The following is a 17,821-nucleotide window of genomic DNA, read 5'->3' as shown; positions in this document are numbered from 1 at the left end:
GTGTTTGAGCAGCTGAGGGAAAACAATGCCTCACTGTGCGCCCGATCAAAGACGGATTTGCTGGTAAACTTTACGATAACAACCGCAAAAACGGCGTGAACATCTCATAATTTTACACCTCCAGCCTCATCGCTTGAATCCAGACGTCGCCTTCATCTGCACCCTGCGGAAGCCGGCGCTGATGTCTTCGGACTCGTATGTAAAACTCAGCGGTGGCTTTGGATTGCAGTAAACCCTTGTTTTTCGCGGGGTTATGTTCCAAAAAGAACCCGTGATAGGCAAAATCCGTGAAGTAGAAACCTTTCTACAATTATTATACAATTTAATACTCTATTATACATCGCTGCTGTCGTCCTTATGATTTTTCTTCCTTCTTTCTGGAACGAACGGAAGATTCATTCATTCCGTAATGCCGACCTACAGCCGCATAGCTTTTAGCTTCCCTTAGCATGTCCAGAAGTTTAACTTTATCTGCCATAGATAGCATCTTCCGCTGCCTTTTGGGCCCTTTTGTCGTTCCAGAGCGTTTTGTCAACATGATGGGTTTTAGAGAAACTCGAAATCGCGAGAGAATTTGCACGAACGTAATTTAAATCTGGCGAGCTGTTTTACGTACGTGTACATATTAAACTGCAACGTTATTGACGCACAGGTAGAGAAGAAGCGGAGTGACTTTTTAGCCAATCAGAATGCAGAACACGATGCACTATGCAAATCCGGGAAGTAGCGAAACCGTGAAAAGTAAACCGCGTTATAGCGAGGGATCACTGTAATTGCCATGTAGTTTTACGACAGCAACGTTGGAATTGTCTGCCCAGGTGAAGAGGAAAGGTGCTAGCTAGCTGCAGTCCATTTAGTCTCCTGGTGAGTGGAGATCTCTGTCTTCCAAAGCCAAAGTGGAGCAGAAGGCGAGGGAATATCAGCCATTAAAACCAAACCGGAATACATTTGAAGGGCTTCGTGTCGCCGCTTCTTCTGAAATGCAGCTGAAGAATACCGGAGGGAAATTATCCCTCGGATAATTTGTGCAAGTAGTGCTTTGAATCCCCACTTTGGTTCTCTGGTGCCTCCAGCCGTCCACCTGCTGTAGACAACACCGCCGTAAATAACGGGGTGTTGCACGGCGGTTGCATCAGGCGGCGAATGCTGAGCGAGGGTACAGATAAAAGCGGACTTTATTAAATCCGCCAGAGGGCCGGCAGTTATTTCACAGCCTCGCCCAAAATATAAGCATACAAGTGTTGCCACCGCTCTGCCGTCGCCGGCTTCAGGTGCGGCCACGTCACGGGGGGAAACTGTGTCTGCGGCAGGGATGTCCTCTGCCTCCAGAAGCCGAGCCCGCCACTCCACTATCAATAATAAAGGTCTCGTGACGACAGTTTCATAACTTGTCAGCTAGTAACTTGTCGCAGATGGTTCTTGAGGTCATACGATGACCTTCAGGGCGGCTGCGGTTCAGCCGGTAGAGCGGGCGTCACTCCCGTCTCCGGGACGATCCTGAACCCCAAAGTTGCTCCTGGTGGTGCCGTTAGCGCCTAGCGTGGGTGGACACCTCAGATCAGCGGAGACCTTTTACCGTTTCCAGTTGGAAGACTCACAGCCCCTCGCAGTCGCCGACGCCTCCAACGCCCGACGAAACCCGCGGACCAGCGGGTTCATCAACCAGACGTCAACAGAGTCATATTTTGACCGTCTAGATGTTTTATAAAGTTGCCGTCCACGGGAGTCGGAAGTGGACCCGTGGTTGAGAGCTCCAATGTTTCCGACACTTCTGAAAAATCTCAATCAAAATATCTGTTTGCTGATGTCGTCCATGCATCGCTGTTCTTTCTCCGAATCAACGAGAATAAATTCAGCAGATCTGCCTTCTGCCTCGACCGGTAAAAAGACAGATGGAAGGTAAAAAGAAGGCGGGAGTGTGAGGAGATGTCACTGCTAGTACCAATAACTTTAATCTTCATAAACTAAGAATGCCGGACGTCTGGCGAGACGCAGTAGATCAACTACTATGGGCTTCAGTTTTTGTAACTCTGAAGGTTAAGGTAGTCGTAACCATAAAATAAAGCGTGTTTGATTTCTTGCCGCTCAAAAAGCAGCACATTAACCCGGTTAAATAAATCTTTGAATTGGCCATTTCTTTTGCAGACCTATATTTTGCAGTGTCATGTTTGAGTGCAGACTAAGTTGGACCTTTTATTTCCAAAATATGAGGAGGACTCAAATACACATGGAGAATTTATTTGAGGTTATCTTCATTTTTGACGTCAGAAGGGTTTTTCCGGCTCTTGCCATTTTCCTATGAGGGTCGAAGGTTGCTAGGCTAACGCTAACTGAAAAAGGAAGCACAACTGCTAAATGGGTTGACTTTTGCAAATCTTTGTGTTGTGATGTTCAGAGTGTACAGTTCTGCTCCGCGGCTCAAGTCTCTATTAGCGCACGCATAGCTGCGCTAAGAGCTGTTGCTAATGGGTTCATCCGAAGCCAGCGGGTGCATTCCTGACGTGCGTCTTCAGCCGCGTGCCGCCACGGATACCAGCGAGATCTGCGTCTCGACGTTCCAGAATATTCCGGAGTTAGCACGGTGACGCTAACAAGTGAAGAGGTTTTTGCGCTGCGCTGCGGTAGGGCTCCCGTTCACTCGCTAACATTGCTTTTGCTAACAGCTGAAGTGAATGGTGATGACCGCTAGCGGGGGGAGGAGATGATCCTTGCCGTCATCGGCCGAGAGGCTGGATTCACCCCGGATCGCTCCGTCACAGGGCCACGTCTAGATCCGACCGTTCACCCTCTCATTCACGCGTCTGGACAATGTAGGGTCTCCACGAACCTCTTGCAGGTGTTTGGACTGCGGGAGGAACCCGGAGAACCCAGAGGAACCCCATGCAGAGAACATGGCCACAAAGAAAGGCTCCCTGAGGGAATCCAACCAGAATCCTTCTCGCTGTGGAGTGGGGACGCGAACCACTGCATCAGCGGATAACCCAATTAGCTACGATGTTAGCATACAGATAAAATATCTTGAGATTTGAGGTCTACCGAGTTGAAATGTGATCCGCGCCTCTACGGACGAGCTTAGCGTGGACCAAACAATGCTGCCTGAGGTTGTTTTCGGCGTGTTCTCTTGAGAGAAGCTAAAAATACATCACAACGGGGGAAGGCGAGCAAAGTTCGCTTACGGGTAACCCCAATTAAAACATCGCTCAGCGGAACGCCGGAGATCCAAACCAAGAGACGCACACAACCGGGCGTGAGTTTGATTTGAGGCGGAACCCGGCGGACGGCCATCGGCGGGTGGACGGCGACGAGCGGGACGAGGAACGCTGTAGAAAACGACCATCCGGGTCTCTGGTTGGCTGCGATGGCGGCGCCTTCAAGACAAGCAGTTTGATTGGCAGCTATAATTGTGTCTCGCTGCGCCGCCTGTCCGGGAAAGAGCCAAGTTCATCATAAATTGCCACCGCCAAGAGCGTTTTTATCGGTTCCCCCTCCTCCTCTGTTCCCCCGGCGGGCGTCAAAACCGAAAACATCCCGATTCCTCTGCGAAAAAAGCTTCGGTTCATCGGCGACGCCGGGACAAAGATGGCGCTCGACTGTTTCCTTCTTCTGTCAAACCAGTGCAAGTGAAAATGCTTTTATGGAGCGGCTCCGGCGTGACATGCGTCGATAACTAGCCCGGCTTTATCGATGCCACGCTGTTCAAATATTACCCCGTTAAGCCGCCTCTGGTCCCTTGAGCTCGGGCTGAACTCCATCCCATTCATCAAGGATTAATTGCGTCTAAACACACGTGATTAAGTCGCGGCGGAGTGTCGAAGCACGAAGCGGACGACAAGACAGGCACTTACTGCTGGAGGTCAAAAGTCCAGGTTTTATGTTCGGGAGAACTTCATCAATCAGGACTTGAAGCATCCAAGCGCTATAAATACAAGGAAGTGAAAGGACACGTGATGGGATGAGAGGAACCCAAGCGGAGCGGTGAAGCTCCAGGGAGCGGAGATGGAGAAGGTGGAGGAGGTTCATTGGAGACCCTTAACCGTCCAGACGAGCGAATCAAAGAGGGAACGGTTGTGTCTCTGCATGACGAGTGAATGAGGGGGGCAAGACTTGTATGCTTGTGTGATCGGCCGGTCCAGGGTGAAGTGTTGACTTCAGATGTACCGTGACACCCGTACCCTCGTGCACGCTGCAGGATAAGCCCAGAGAAACGCTCCTGTGGCCTTCAGAGGCCCGGGAGGGAGAAAAGTCATACCAGACTTTTGTCAGTCATTGAAAACAAAAGTGCGGATGTAAAGAAGTTTCAAACGGCTCCTAATTAGGCATCCTGGGAGTCTCGGAGGAACGTCTTCAGCCATTCATGTTCAACATAACGTGAATAAAAGCCTCCATCCGAAACCATGAAAGCAGGTTGCGTAACCGCCTCCATCTTCTCACGCAAACCCCGTTGTGATGGAAGCTCCTAACCCAACATCTTCTTCTCTCCTCGCAGAACATATGAACTCCTGCTCCTCTTCAGCCTGCGGCCGAGTATGGCCGAGCGCGTTTGCTGTAAATACAGGTGAGAGGACTTCAAACCTCTGTTGGACTCTTGTCTCGGATGTGGACCGCCGTGGTGGTGGTGGTGGTGGTGGTGGGGGGATCTTCTCACTGGACCATTAATGGGCATTGAAAGAAGGAGCCGGTGGAGCCGCAACCCTTTTCAAACCGCAAGCTCAAATATAGTCCAGAGTGGAGCCGCCGTGCTTTCAAATGAGTCCGAATAAAGCTCGCAGCATTTCCTGACCTATTTTCCGTCGCTACTGCTCCGGCAGGCTGACGACGCCTTTTAACAAAACGCCTCCTTATTTGAAAGGTTTGCCTCGCAGTCACAGGAAGTTGATGTTCAATAGAAGGGGGGCTCAAAGCTCGGCTTTGCATGGTCGTTAAGTGACCGGACCTGGAGGTCTTTGGAGAACCTCCCCCCCCCCCCCCCCCCGATCATTCCCAGGCCAGAGACGGTTTCATTGAAGGTTGGCGCAGAAAGAGGCGACCCCCTTTTTTCCAAAGAATAATGGACTCCGGTCGAATGGGCTTGATGTCGTCCGCTCTCAGCCGCAGCCAATCCCTGCTGTCGCCAGGCGAGAGGCGGGGCTAAACCGGCCTCGCTCGTCAGTCAATCACGCAGCCTTTGAGCGTCCGGATGTTTCCCTCGCTAACGCGTTCAACCCGTTCGTAAAGGATCGTCTTGTCCTCTCCGGTAGACTAGTTCCGGTAGACTAGTCGCAGGGCGGCGCCGAGTCCGAGTTCCCTGTTGACGCGCCCACGTGTCGGCAGGCGGTGACCCGTCCGAGGAGGTCTGAGCCCGGAGATGCCGAAGAGACGGGACATCGTCGCCATCGTGTTGATCGTGTTGCCGTGGACGCTGCTCATCACCGTTTGGCATCAGAGCGCCATCACTCCTCTGCTCGCAGCGCCAAAGGGTAAGCAGTACCGCCGTACTCGGAGTCTTCTATCCGAAGGCGTTCCCTTCACGTCAACGTGGCTGTTGATCATGGAGGATGTGGGTCAAAGGTCATGTCCGATAGTCTACTCACCGTGTTCTTTTCCCCGCCCGTCAGATGACCGGCGCGACGGGCGTTCCAACTCCAGGAACGCCTTCGCCTTCAAGGGTTCCTGCTCACAGCAGGGCCGGGACATTGTGGAGGTGGTGCGCACCGAGTACGTCTACAGCCGGCCTCCGCCCTGGTCCGACATCCTGTCCACCATCCACGTCATCACCCCCACCTACAGCCGGCCGGTGCAGAAGGCGGAGCTGACACGCCTGGCCAACACTCTTCTCCACGTCCCCAACCTTCACTGGATCCTGGTGGAGGACTCGCAGAGGAGGAGCCCCCTGGTCAGCCGCCTCCTCAAGGAGACGGGGCTCAACTACACCCACCTCAATGTGGAGACGCCCAGGAACTACAAGATACGAGGGGACACCCGAGATCCCAGAATACCGCGGGGTACCATTCAGAGGAACCTGGCCCTGCGCTGGCTTCGGGAGACCTTCAACACCAACCACAGTCAGACCGGGATCGTCTACTTTGCGGATGATGACAACACGTACAGTCTGGAACTGTTCGAGGAGGTATGGACGCATGTTCTTTCGTTCTCCACAGGGTTTATCCTGCCATCAGGAGCAGGATTGGGAAGGAATCTTGGTCTACCTGGAATGACCACCTATCGGCTGGAGGCTATCCAGTCCAGGGGTGGGCAATTCATTTTTAGAAGGGGCCGCATGAGAAACCTGAACGATGTTGGAGGGCCGAACCGTTGATAGCTTAAGCTTAAAAAGCGGTACGCTAAAGATACGGCTCAATTTTGAGCAAAAAGCAACAAGCGCTTTCTGTAGGTGTTGTATGATAGCATACAACTGCTGCAGAGTTCAACAAACACTCCTCAGTAAAGCGCCCGTCCCAAAACAGCTTACTTTTTCTGGCGATGTTGTGGGATACCGCGAAGTTGCCTAGAAGTTGCCGTTTCTTGATGTGCAAATTCTTGCTGGTTTTGCTAGCAAAGCATCTACCTAGCTTGCGTGCTCTTCAGCAAACAACTCTTTGTATCCTCCTCGAATTGTAATCCTATACACCGCTTTGGCTTCTGTAAATAAATGTTAGCGCCCCATGTCTTGTTGAAGACGCGGTGTTCAGCGTCAACTTTTCCTTTTTTTGCCGTGAGTTGACATTCTGAAGGGTTAGCATCTGGCTAGCAACTGCTAGCAACTGGCTAGCATCAAGAGTCTCACTTCACACACATCATAGATGTCCATGCGCGCGTCCTAGCGTAAAAATCGACAAAAAAAGGCACCGTTTTTTTAAATTAAAGTAACACACTAGGAAACGAATAGATGTTTTTTTTCATTCACGTCCTGACCCGAGCCGGAACGTGATGCGGTACGTGAAGGTTCTGCGTTCCCTCTGCAGATGCGGTCCACCAGGAGGGTGTCCGTGTGGCCGGTGGCCTTCGTGGGCGGCCTCCGCTACGAGTCCCCTAAAGTGAACACGGCGGGGAAAGTGTACGGCTGGAAAACCGTCTTCGACCCGCACCGGCCCTTCGCCATCGACATGGCGGGCTTCGCGGTGAACCTGCGCCTCATCCTGTCCAAACCGCAGGCGTACTTCAAGCTGCGCGGGGTGAAGGGAGGCTACCAGGAGAGCAGCTTGTTGAAGGAGCTGGTCACCCTCAAGGACCTGGAGCCGAGAGCCGCCAACTGCACCAAGGTAGGGATCCCGCGCGCGACCGAAGCCAAAACGCCGAACTTTTAAACGCTCAAGGCTCCTCAAGTCGCTCCACCGTTAGCTTCCGGCACGACGTGGAAGATGGGCGTGGCTTTATCACCAAAGCGCCGCTGGGATTTCGTCATGTTGACCGCTCTTCCGCCCGTCCCTTCTCGCCCGCAGGTATTAGTGTGGCACACTCGGACCGAGAAGCCCGTGCTGGTGAACGAGGGCAAGAAGGGATTTACCGACTCGAACGTGGAGATATGACTTCATCCGACGAAGGTAACGACGGAGGTTTAGGGAAAATGCAAATTCCTCCGTTGCACGGGTGATAGCGTAGCTTTACCTGCCAGAGGAGCTTTCAGACAAATATATGACCCGCGCTGACGAAGCCTTACACTTTCCCTCTCCGCACCGGTGAGCTGTTTCTTTTTTTTTTTTTGGCCGGTAGGAGCTTTTCGTGACGCTTTTAAAGGAAACCGCAGGTTTTGACAGGTGACGCGGAGTCGGCGAAGCCTCCTCCGCGAGGCCGGGACCCGTTCCAGAACCTCATTTCAGCCCGACACTCTGCGCCTATTAATCTGCGACAGGACGACGGCCTCATTAGGAGAGAAGAGCCTCTTTCCAGGGCGTCGCTTTCAGTCGGTAACGGTAGCGTGAATCACCTCCCTGTCTCCACGGCGGTGGCTTAACAAGCTCGGAGAACCCGTCCCCCCGTGGAAGTCACGGCTCGGCGAAGGGAGGCGGGATGGAGGACGCTGTCCACCTTATCAGATGCTCTTGGAGGCGTCGAGACGGACGATATAAACGTGTCCCTCCGGTGAACTCAGCGGAGCTGCAGGCTGTCGTGCCACCGTGTTTCGTGCCTGGAGACTATTTTTAGCTGTTTTGCGGCGGCGGCGTCTGGTCGGGAAAAAAAAAGGAAGTGAGGCATTGACAAGCTGAGATGTTGGAGTCTCTTCATCTCACGGCAGATATTTGAGACCTTGAAGTCCGAGTTCTGGTCAGAGATACCGGCATGTGACTGATGTGTCGTCGTGAAGGCCGCTGGTTCTCGGGATCTCAGGTCGCAGTCCAGAGTCCAGAAATCGAGGGAAAACACTGGAAAGCGGATGCCGAGAAACCGAACCGTCTGGACCTGGCGGAGCCCCGAGGCTCCGTTTGCGTCTGAAAAGCTAAACTTCAGTTGCGTTCTGGTCGTCTGTCTGCGCAAGAACGGTGTTCACGGCGCCTGAAAAAACGAACCCTATGGTCGCAATCGGTGGAAAAGCGACGAGTCCAACGGGTCTCCTATTTCAGAAGGGAGCGCATCGTATTTGTACTCTTTAAGCTAAACGGCGCGCAGAGCCGGTGCGTCCGTGGAGGTTCTCGGTCCTCCTGAGAAGGTCGTCAGATCTCATAGTGTCACCCGGACCTGTAAAGACCTGATCTCGTCTGATCTTCGTTGAAAATCCACAAAGGATCTGGAGTGGCCGGGACGTGGCTTCTCTCCTTGAGGACGTTCCCTCGCTTCGGTTCTTCGGTTCCTCCGTTCTACCCGTCTGTGAGGAGCTTCAGGCGCGTACCTGCTGCCGTCGGTCCAAGTCGCAAAGGCAGGTTATGTTCACGAGCGAGTTCTTGGGTTGGTTGATGTGTGAGGTGAGAAACTGAACAGGCTGATGTTTGAACCGGCTCTGGAGGCTCACCTGGGTCGAGGCTGGTTGACCTCTCCTGGTGAGTTCCAGGGACCAGATGGAGCTGCGTTCGGATCTTAGGACCTTTTGTACGCTCGTGAAAGGTCATAGAAGGTCTCCGCCTGACCATAGACGGCCCCTTTGGACCGAATCGTAATAACGAGCAAAGACTCCGAGGCCGTATCAGTATTCCGTATCGGGAGCTGCAGAGAAAATGGCTTCCGGCCAGACGCGCTTGTTTGTTTGTCGTTTCAGGGAGGCGTTTTTCCTCGGGGGGCCGACTCCGACCGACCGACCGGCGAAAAGGCCGGGGCCGAAAACATTACCACGGAAACGTAGCTGTATTTCATCCCGGACGGAGACGGCGCTCACCTGTCCCCCCACGCCGGCAACACAAAGCCGCATGAACGGCGGCGGAGCATCAAAAGCACAAAACACAAAGCTCCTCTGCCGGCAGCGCTGGCACGTACCAGACCCGGCGAGGAGCTGCCAAGAAGATCCCGCCCCTGCGAGGCCCCCGGGGGGGGGGGGGGGGGGGGGGGGGGGGGGGAGCCCAAACAAAAAGATGTTCAGCAAATTCGACCGCGGGAAGAGACGGCACGGCGCGCAATAAAGAGCCCTCTCTGCGCCGGCGACACCAGCCAGCCGCCCGATCAGCGGCAAATAGGGCCCTTTTGTTGCGGAGCGGCGCTAGCCGTCGGGCGCGGGGCCTCGCCGGGGAATCAAAAGGGCCCTTGTCTCGGGCGAATCGGCCCCGACTGTGGGAGCGCAGCCGGGGAATCCGAGCCCTTCCGCTCGTACTGTACGGCGCCGAGCCGCTGGAAAGGCGACACCGGCCCGGCGCTAATTAGCGCGACGCTCCGACGCGCATCACGCCGGCGCACCGCACGCGATGAGCACAGGAACACCGGCGACGCAGTTTTTATTTATTATCGTCTTAACAGTCAAGCGCCGCCATTGTCAGGAGACGATCCCGCTCGCGGGCCTTCGGCAGGGTTATTTATTTTTGCTGCTATCGCTAGCATGCTAGCGGCGTAGCTAAGAAGCCGCGAGTCTTTTAAAAGAAAACAAATGCGCATGAGCATGTTCCGGCAGCGCGTCCTCGCGCCGTCGCTTCTTGAAATTTGGTTTCCTTCGCCTTCCTGGAGCAACGAGCTGAGGAAGAGCGAGGTCACCCGCGTACGTATCGCTAACCCAGCCGTCAAACGTCCACGTTCGGAAAAGGGAGTATCAGTGCACGATAAACACCCGCGGTCGTCGTCTTCGCTCCGAATCCCAAAAGCGTCCGCCCTGATTAACCGTCCTTTTTCATTTGTTTTTAAAAATCCTTCTCGAGAGCCGTCCCAAACTTTTTTTTGTACCAAGAACCAGTTTGATGCATGAAATTGTTTCCGCAGATCGGCTAAAACTTTTGTCAGTATTTAATCAGAATACAACCATTTCACTTTATATTAGGCCATTACAATAATTTTACACTATGATAAAACATAATAAATTGAATAGAAATGTTTGGAGGGTTTCATAGCTTCATTAGCTAGACGTTCACCGCTAATAATGCATAGCGGGCGCAAGCTTGTGTATCACCTGTCGGGATGAACCCGTAACTTAGGCAGAAATCCGTATTTTTTTTTTTTTTTGAAATGCATCTTTCTTTTAGCCAGCAGTCTGCGATGCTTCTGCAGTCCTGTTGTTCGCTCGTTTCCTCCCGAAAAACCCCCTCCGGCGACTTTTATTTCCGGCTCATTTTTTTTCAAGGGCTAGCTTTTGGTAGCCGATGTGTGAAATGGCAAGACAGACAGAGTTAAATGCGAGTTAGAGACGTTTTTTTAAAATAAGATCCGGAAGGTCGAATGAAACAACTATAATTTGTGCCGGGAATGATTTTCGTTTTCGCACCGCTACCAAACGGGAGTTGGGGACCCTTGCTTTAATAGCGAAATTCGATTTTCCGTAATCCCATTGGTGGTGCCGACGCCCACCGCACGGCCTTGGTTTCCAGAAAGGTTTCTTTTATTGTGGTCGTAAAGCGGACAAACAAATCACAGCGGGACCAGAGCTTTTTCAGGTCCCGTGAAAAGACGAGACTTGTTTTGGACGTCGGACTCGTCCTCCATTCCCTCCTCCGGACGCCGATGGATTTCTGGTTGACGAACCGCAACCCCGGACACATTCCTTAGAGTCTTCACGCAAGCAGTTGTGGTCCTCACACAAAAAGGAGCGAATCCACGGGTAAAAGTCTGCTTGGTGTCAGCGAAGGTACTGTATGTACATAGATAAACTCCTGCTCCCACTCTGCCTCCGCCTCTGCTTGATGGTCGCTGTCGCTCACTGGATGTCCACTGCCATGCCGAGATCCGGCGTGTTCTCGAAGTTGACCTTGTAGCTGCCTTCTTGCTCCTCGAACAAAATCACCTTTTTTTTTTTTTTTTGCCCAGAAGGGGCAGAAGAAGGGAGAGGATGTTATGAGGCTACGTCGGGGTTTAAACGAAAATGTTAACACGCTTCCTTTAACAGGACGGCAGAAAAGGCGCAATGTTGTGGCAGGCCGCTGTAGTTTCTGCTGAAAACAAAGTAGATATATGATACAATTCCAGAGCTTTTTGGTTCTGCTCGGTGCGATTCGGTCAAAAGATGTTTCCCCCCCATTTCTTTGTGAGGCCAGGCTAATGGGCTAACGGGCTAACAGCCCCAGAAATGTTTCCGCCATTTCTCTGCAAGGCCAGGCTAACGGGCTAACGGGCTAACAGCCCCAGAAAGGTTTCCTCCTGTTTCCCTCCGAGGCCAAGCTAATGGGCTAACGGGCTAACACCCTGAAAAACGTTTCCCCTGGTTACCCTGTGAGGTCAGGCTAACAGGCTAACGGGCTAACAGCCTGAAATACCTTTCCTCCGGTTACCCTGCAAGGCCAGGCTAACGGGCTAACGGGCTAACAGCCTGAAAAACGTTTCCTCCCGTTTCCCTGTGAGGCCAGGCTAATGGGCCAATGGGCAACCAGCCCGAGAAATGTTTCCTCCCGTTTCCCTGCGAGACTAGCCTAATGGGCTCACGGCCTGAGAAATGTTTCTTCTCATTTCCCTGCGAGGGCAAGCTAACCGGCTAACAGGCTAACAGCCTGAAAAACGTTTCTTCCCGTTACCCTGCAAGGCCAGGCTAACGGGCTAACGGGCTAACAGCCTGAACAAAGTTCCCTCCCATTACCCTGTGAGGCCAGGCTAATGGGCTAACAGGCTAACAGCCTGAGAAATGTTTCCTCCCGTTTCCCTGTGAGGCTAAGCTAACAGGCTAACAGCTGCCCGGTTTCACCAGACGGCAAATGTCTGCCTTCAAGCTGTCATACCGGACATCTTGCAAAATGAAAATGAAAGTCCACCTTAAATCAAGCCTTACCCGCATATCAAAATTGAACTCCATTCATTCATTCATTCATTCATCGACGATACAACTGATGCTGCTGTCAGGATCGCAGGGGTTCGGAGGACTCTGGCCTATCCCAGTTGTCATTGGCCCACAGTTAACAACATTCAGCCTCTCATTCACGCGTCGGCACAGTTTAGGGTCTCCAGTGAAGCTCCTGCATGTGTTTGGACTGTGGGAGGAACCTGGAGGAACCTCTGTCAGATACGGGAAGACCATGGAGACTCCACACGGGGAGATGCTTCTGGGTTACCTGGTTGATCCCGCTGTTCAGGAAGGGCCCGGGGAGGTACAGGGTCTGCTGGGGGCCGATGGACCAGTAGCGCCCAAGATTCAGCCCGTTGATAAACACCACGCCTTTCTCCCAACCCTGGGGGAACACGACATCCCAGAATCGAACCCGGACGCTCACGCAAAAATGTCAGGTGACTCACCGGGAGCTTCACGAAGGTGTCGCTGGGGTAACCGTACGCAAACAGCCTCCCCATGAAGAAGGCCGGGTAGGTGGGGGTTTCGGGGAGCGCCTTCCACGGCGCCTGGTAAAGACTGAAAGCAGACTTGAAACAACCGCAGAACCGTGAAGATTTGACGCGTCGCCCGAGATTCGATAAAGTCTCCACACCTGTCGATGAAGCTCGGCTTCATATCCAGGCTGTAGATGGTGAAATCCCGCAAGGGGATATCGTTCAATACGATGTCTCCCACGAGGCCTGCAGACGGACGATTAGCGTTAGCTTGAGTGACATTCGGCGTTAGCGTGAAAGTGCGTCCGTCACCTTTGCGCTGCGAATCAAGGTCGTTCCCCTGGTGGACCCGCCCGCAGTTTTCCACGAGCAAACTCAGCGTCCGCCGTCCCTGCGGGGGTCGACGGATATGCATTGTCATCTCGTCATTCCGTCGCGGCGCCAACGCTCCGCTAGCTCCCGATTCTTATCGGATGTGCGTCGCCGTACCTCGCCGTCTGGAACCGCCAACTCCAGGCTCTTGCGCTTGAGGAGGCCGATGTACCGTCTGTCCACGAAAACCTGGCGAGGGGAAACGGACGTCCGTCTGCCACGGAGACGGCAGAGCAGCTTCTCCGCGATTCGATTTAACGGATCGCACGTGCTTCTGGAACGTTCTTGTGATGCATTTTCAAAAATGCACAAAGACTGGCTGAAAGTTAACGTTACCGTCCAGCATCTGACTGATACATCCACAAAAGGAGCTTTATCGGGGCGAGGTTAGAACCTCCACCTCTCGACAAGAAGCTCCCACACGAGGTGATGCTAAGCTAAGCTAAGCTAAGGCCATCCGCAGCGCTGCAAATCGCACATTCCTCCTTGAATGAACCGTGGAGCTCAGCGGACCTCAGATCTTAACACATTTTATCTGTATACTAACATTGTAGCTAATAGGGTTATCTGCTAGCATCTCCACTCCACAGTGAGAAGGTCCCTGGTTGGGTTCCCACAGGGAAGCCTCTCTGTGTGGAGTCTCCATGTTCCTCAGGGTTCTCCGGGCTCCTCCCACAGTCCAAACACCAGCAGGAGGTTCACGGAGACCCTGAATTGTCCAGACGTGTGAATGAGAGGGTGAATGGTTGGAAGTCTCCACATGACGTGTGAATGAAAGGCTGAACTGTTATGTGTCTATAAGTGTCCTTGTGATTGGCCGGTCCAGAGTGACCCCCACCTCTCGCCCAATCACGGCTGGGACAGGATACAGGATCCTGACGATGGATGAATGAATGAATAATAGAAAACGGAAAGGTCGTTTTTCAAAATTCATAATTGATTTAGTCATGAAGCTAAATAGATGGTGGAAAACGTCCCTCCATAACACACCGTGGATGCATTTCTAGGTCAGATTGGTTGCTATGGATACGCTTCTGTGCGTTTTGAAACATCTCCTTCCAAATAAAGGTTGAACCGGCGTCCTGACTCACGAGGGCCCGGTCCCGGACGTGGTCCTCTGACTTCAGCAGGCCCCCGCTGGAGATGGAGGTCTCGTACAAGGTGTAGCCGAAGGACTGGCCGCTGCCGCCGTTCACGGGCAAACTCTCCATGTTCGCCGGCCCGGAGGACTTAAAAGGCTGCGGAGAAAACGTGGAGACGTTTAGAATGACCTCCGGCGACACGAAGAACCCGAGGAACCCCCGAGGATGAAGGTGGTCCTTCGAGCTCGGCGACCGACTCCCGGCACGGATCAAACCGAGACGCGATCTCCGTGAAGTTCTCAGAGTCGCGCGCGACACGAGAACGTCGGTAGGCGACCTTACGTCTGAGAACGTACTCCCTCAGTGAAGGTCAGCGCGTCCCACAAGGACAGGTGCTGGTACATGATGGCCGACTCATACGTGTCCCTGTAATGCAGCGCCGGCATGTCGGGCAGCGCCGGACCTCCTGCGACCACAGCGGAGGTCGTCTCAGGGAAGCGTCGCGAGGAATTTGCTCACAAAGAGGTACGAGAACTTACTGTTGAGCCGAGACAGCAGATCCCTGAGGAGGAAGTACTTGTGCGTGTACTCGCCAGATTCAGTCAGAGGGGCGTCGTAATCTGGAGAAGGCGATAAGGCGGTTAAATGCCGCCACCCGGTGGTCGCTCGGGTTCTTCTCCGGAGGAACCCGAGCGGCTGAATTTGCGTGAGACCACATGTTTTGGTTCTGGACTTGGTCGCTGAGTAACCCACCGTAGCTGGAGACCAGGGCCTTGTAGGAGGGCTTGGCGAGCCCCCCGCTCATGAAGCCAAAGCTGGAGCCGCCGTGGAACATGTAGAGGTTGATGGACATGCCCCGCCTCAGGACCTCCCTCACCGTGGACACCACGTCTGAGCAGACGTTTGACACGTGCGGTAAAAACAAAACCAAAAACACGTGCGGTCTTCAAGTCGGTGCCGCATTTGCATCTTCATTTGTATGGACCCTGGAGCTTCTCGTGCAAACACGTCGGACTATTTCTGTGAAGCTACCAACACCAGGACCGTGCAGGGACGCCGCGGACGGGTCCAAACGTCACGTGTGAACGCTGGTGAAAATACGAAGCGCGCGATGTTTGGACGTACCTTCTGCGGAGAGCACGTGGTGGAGGTCCCCCCACGTGTCGTACCAGCCTGTCCAGTAGTCCATCACCATCACGGGGCTGTTGGGCTGACAAGCGGAGAGGAGCTTCAAGTCTTCAGCCGCGCTTCTGCTGCTAACAATCCAGTTGGAGACAAACCTGGACGGCGCTGAGCTCCTGGAGGTCCCGGTGGCTCAGCTTCTGCAGCTTCACCGTCCTGACGGCTGCGAGAACATACCTTTAGCTGGACGGCGTGCAGACGGCGGCGGTCGTCGGTAAAAGCCGTACCTCCTTGGACGCCTCCAGGGCTCAGCGCCGCGCGGCGGTCCGACGTGAGCAGCAGCTCGCCGATCCCTCTGGACTGCAGGGCCTTCGAGGGGAAAACATCTGGTCAGCGCCTCGGGTAACATCACCGAGGACGTCATGGACGTTACCTCCTTGATGAAGAGCATGTAGCTGCGGTCCTTCCCATAGGAGCCGTATCCGTTCTCCACCTGCACCGCGATGACGGGACCCCCTTTCTTGAACTGAAAGCAAAGATTTCATGAAAAGAGAAGCGAGGCGACCTGTGTCGTGCGGCGTCTGCAGACCTGCAGCGGGACCACTTTGGGTACCAGTTGGTCGAAATACGCGTCGACGGCCTGGACGAAGCCCGGGTACGTCGTTCTCAGCCTCATGTTCTCGTCCTGGAGGAGCCAGCTGAGGAGAGACGAGGAGATGAGGTCCTCGTTTCGGAAACTAGGAAAGCGTCTCCGAAACTATGATCTACTGGTGAAGGGAAAACTGTTTTTCTGGGGCGCAGTGGTTTGCACTTCCACCTCAGAAGCTCCCTGGTTGGAGGTTCCTTTCTATGTGGAGCCTCCACGTGTCTGCGTGGGGTTCCTCGGGGTTCTCCGGGTTCCTCCCACAGTCCAAACACATGCAGGAAGTTCACGAACGAAGACGCTGAACGGTTGGATGTTTCTATAGGTGACCTTGCGATCGGACCTGTCGTCCGATCACGGCCGGGATCGGAAAGAAGAGGCGACGAATGAGCGAGTGACGTTCCTCCGATCCTCCCGTTCGTACCTCGGCAGTCCTCCCAGATCCAGCTCGGAGGAGATGTACGGCCCGGGGCGCAGAATCACCCACAGGCCCACGTCGGCCGCGAGCTTCACGTACGCTCTGAAACCAAGACGGTGAAGAACATCAACCGGCGAAGATTAGACCGCGAGCCAAAACCCAGATTGTTTTTTTTTTTGTTTCCAGAGGAGCGTGAAACGTGCTCGGCAACCGTCGGGCCGCCGTTGTTGTGGAGACGTTCTCCGTCGTCAAGTCGAGGGTCTCCGCAGAGGCGAAGGCGACCGGGGAGAATCAGCCTTGAGGGAAGAGGCTGCAAAAATCTCGGCTTCCTTATTTTTGCGCTCGCGGGCAACAACTCTGGTTCTTCATCACGAAGCCCACAGATACGAGTCCAACTCACTCCAGATCCAGCTGGCCGCGGAAGCTGAAGACCCCCCTCTCCGGCTGGTGCAGGTTCCAGGGGACGTATCTGCAACGTCGCGGGAGGTTAGCACGATTGAGCGGACGGCCTCCGGAGGGCGGGACGCCCGGCGACCCTTACGTGGTGAGGGTGTTGACGCCGCAGGCCTTCATCTTCATCAGCCGGTCCCTCCAGTAGGCCCTGGGAACGCGGAAGTAGTGGACGGACCCGCCGACGACGCGGAAGGGCTCGCCTTCCAGGGTGAACTGGGACGAGTTGGCGGCGAGGCCGACGCTCCTGCTCGCCCACGGCGCCCTCGCCGCCGGCGGGCTGGAGAAGGAGGAGGCGACACATAAGATCATTGTGCGGGAAAACAAGCCGTGAGGAATTTAGCGGTCGTCCGCAAACACAATGGGGCGTCTGAACGAGGACCGAGAAGATCGCTTCTCCATACGAAGCGATCCGTACGCATATTTCAGATGCTGGCGTCTCCATTTCGCCTTTCAATCCACTCTTCTCGGAACCTGAAATCCAAAGTGGACCCTCTGCAGAGGTTTCCCTGCGTGAAGAAACATCTCAAACACGTCAAGGTGACACCTGAAGACCTTCTCAGAAGCTCTTCCCTCAACTCACCAGAAGAATCTGTAGGACAGCAGACCTGCGAGGCACAAGCAGATGAGCGCGTATTTCCTCCTGTGCGCGCTCCTCATCCTCAGGGCGGCCATGGAGGTGTGTGTGTGTGTGTGTGTGTGTGTGAGCGGGTTTCTATCCCGCCGTCCGCAGCCGCGGTTGTGCTGATGGCCGCGTCGCGACTGAACGCGCGCCTGAGCGTGCGGTGTCACGCGCCGCCCCGGGGCGTGACCCTGCAACCATGGCGATGAACGCACGCGCGTGCGCGTTTTTTTTTTTTTTTTTTCTTCTTTCTTTTTCTACCGGGAGGAACCGGGCGAGGAATGAACCTTCTGAAGACTCTTCCCCTGCAGAGCTGGTCTGAG

General features: G+C 54.2%; 2 protein-coding genes across 5 annotated transcripts in view; one reads left to right on the top strand and one right to left on the bottom strand.

The window, feature by feature from the left end:
• The window catches only part of b3gat1b (beta-1,3-glucuronyltransferase 1 (glucuronosyltransferase P) b), a 26,230-nt gene extending 15,032 nt beyond the window's left edge, over positions 1-11,198 (top strand). For 3 of the 4 annotated variants that reach the window (XM_086160989.1, XM_086160987.1, XM_086160988.1), the window contains 6 exons: positions 4,487-4,555; positions 5,311-5,456; positions 5,595-6,106; positions 6,942-7,238; positions 7,419-7,520; positions 9,167-11,198. In XM_086160989.1, coding sequence (XP_086017115.1) covers positions 5,345-5,456; positions 5,595-6,106; positions 6,942-7,238; positions 7,419-7,505 — 1,008 coding nt within the window. In that variant the 5' untranslated portion in view covers positions 4,487-4,555; positions 5,311-5,344 and the 3' untranslated portion in view covers positions 7,506-7,520; positions 9,167-11,198. Of the gene's footprint in view, positions 1-4,293; positions 4,405-4,486; positions 4,556-5,310; positions 5,457-5,594; positions 6,107-6,941; positions 7,239-7,418; positions 7,521-9,166 lie in introns of those variants that run through there. The other variant, XM_086160990.1, reaches the window with a different exon arrangement.
• LOC147226699 (beta-galactosidase-1-like protein 2) lies at positions 10,531-17,628 on the bottom strand. The gene is given in 19 exon segments (XM_086160991.1): positions 10,531-11,323; positions 12,579-12,695; positions 12,760-12,871; positions 12,948-13,035; positions 13,102-13,180; positions 13,279-13,350; positions 14,253-14,399; positions 14,600-14,709; positions 14,783-14,863; positions 14,997-15,134; positions 15,369-15,453; positions 15,524-15,649; positions 15,651-15,734; positions 15,799-15,891; positions 15,955-16,063; positions 16,433-16,528; positions 16,827-16,895; positions 16,968-17,156; positions 17,460-17,628. Coding segments are annotated over 19 exon segments (1,974 nt in total). The 5' UTR covers positions 17,552-17,628; the 3' UTR covers positions 10,531-11,236.
• Between the last annotated feature and the right edge of the window lie 193 nt (positions 17,629-17,821).

Source organism: Fistularia commersonii, chromosome 15 (assembly GCF_037954325.1).
Source record: "Fistularia commersonii isolate RoL2024-O1a breed Wild chromosome 15, RoL_Fcom_v1.0, whole genome shotgun sequence".
Lineage (NCBI taxonomy): Eukaryota > Metazoa > Chordata > Actinopteri > Syngnathiformes > Fistulariidae > Fistularia > Fistularia commersonii.
Note: the sequence above shows the minus strand (reverse complement) of the source record. Positions and strands in the feature narration are given on the sequence as shown.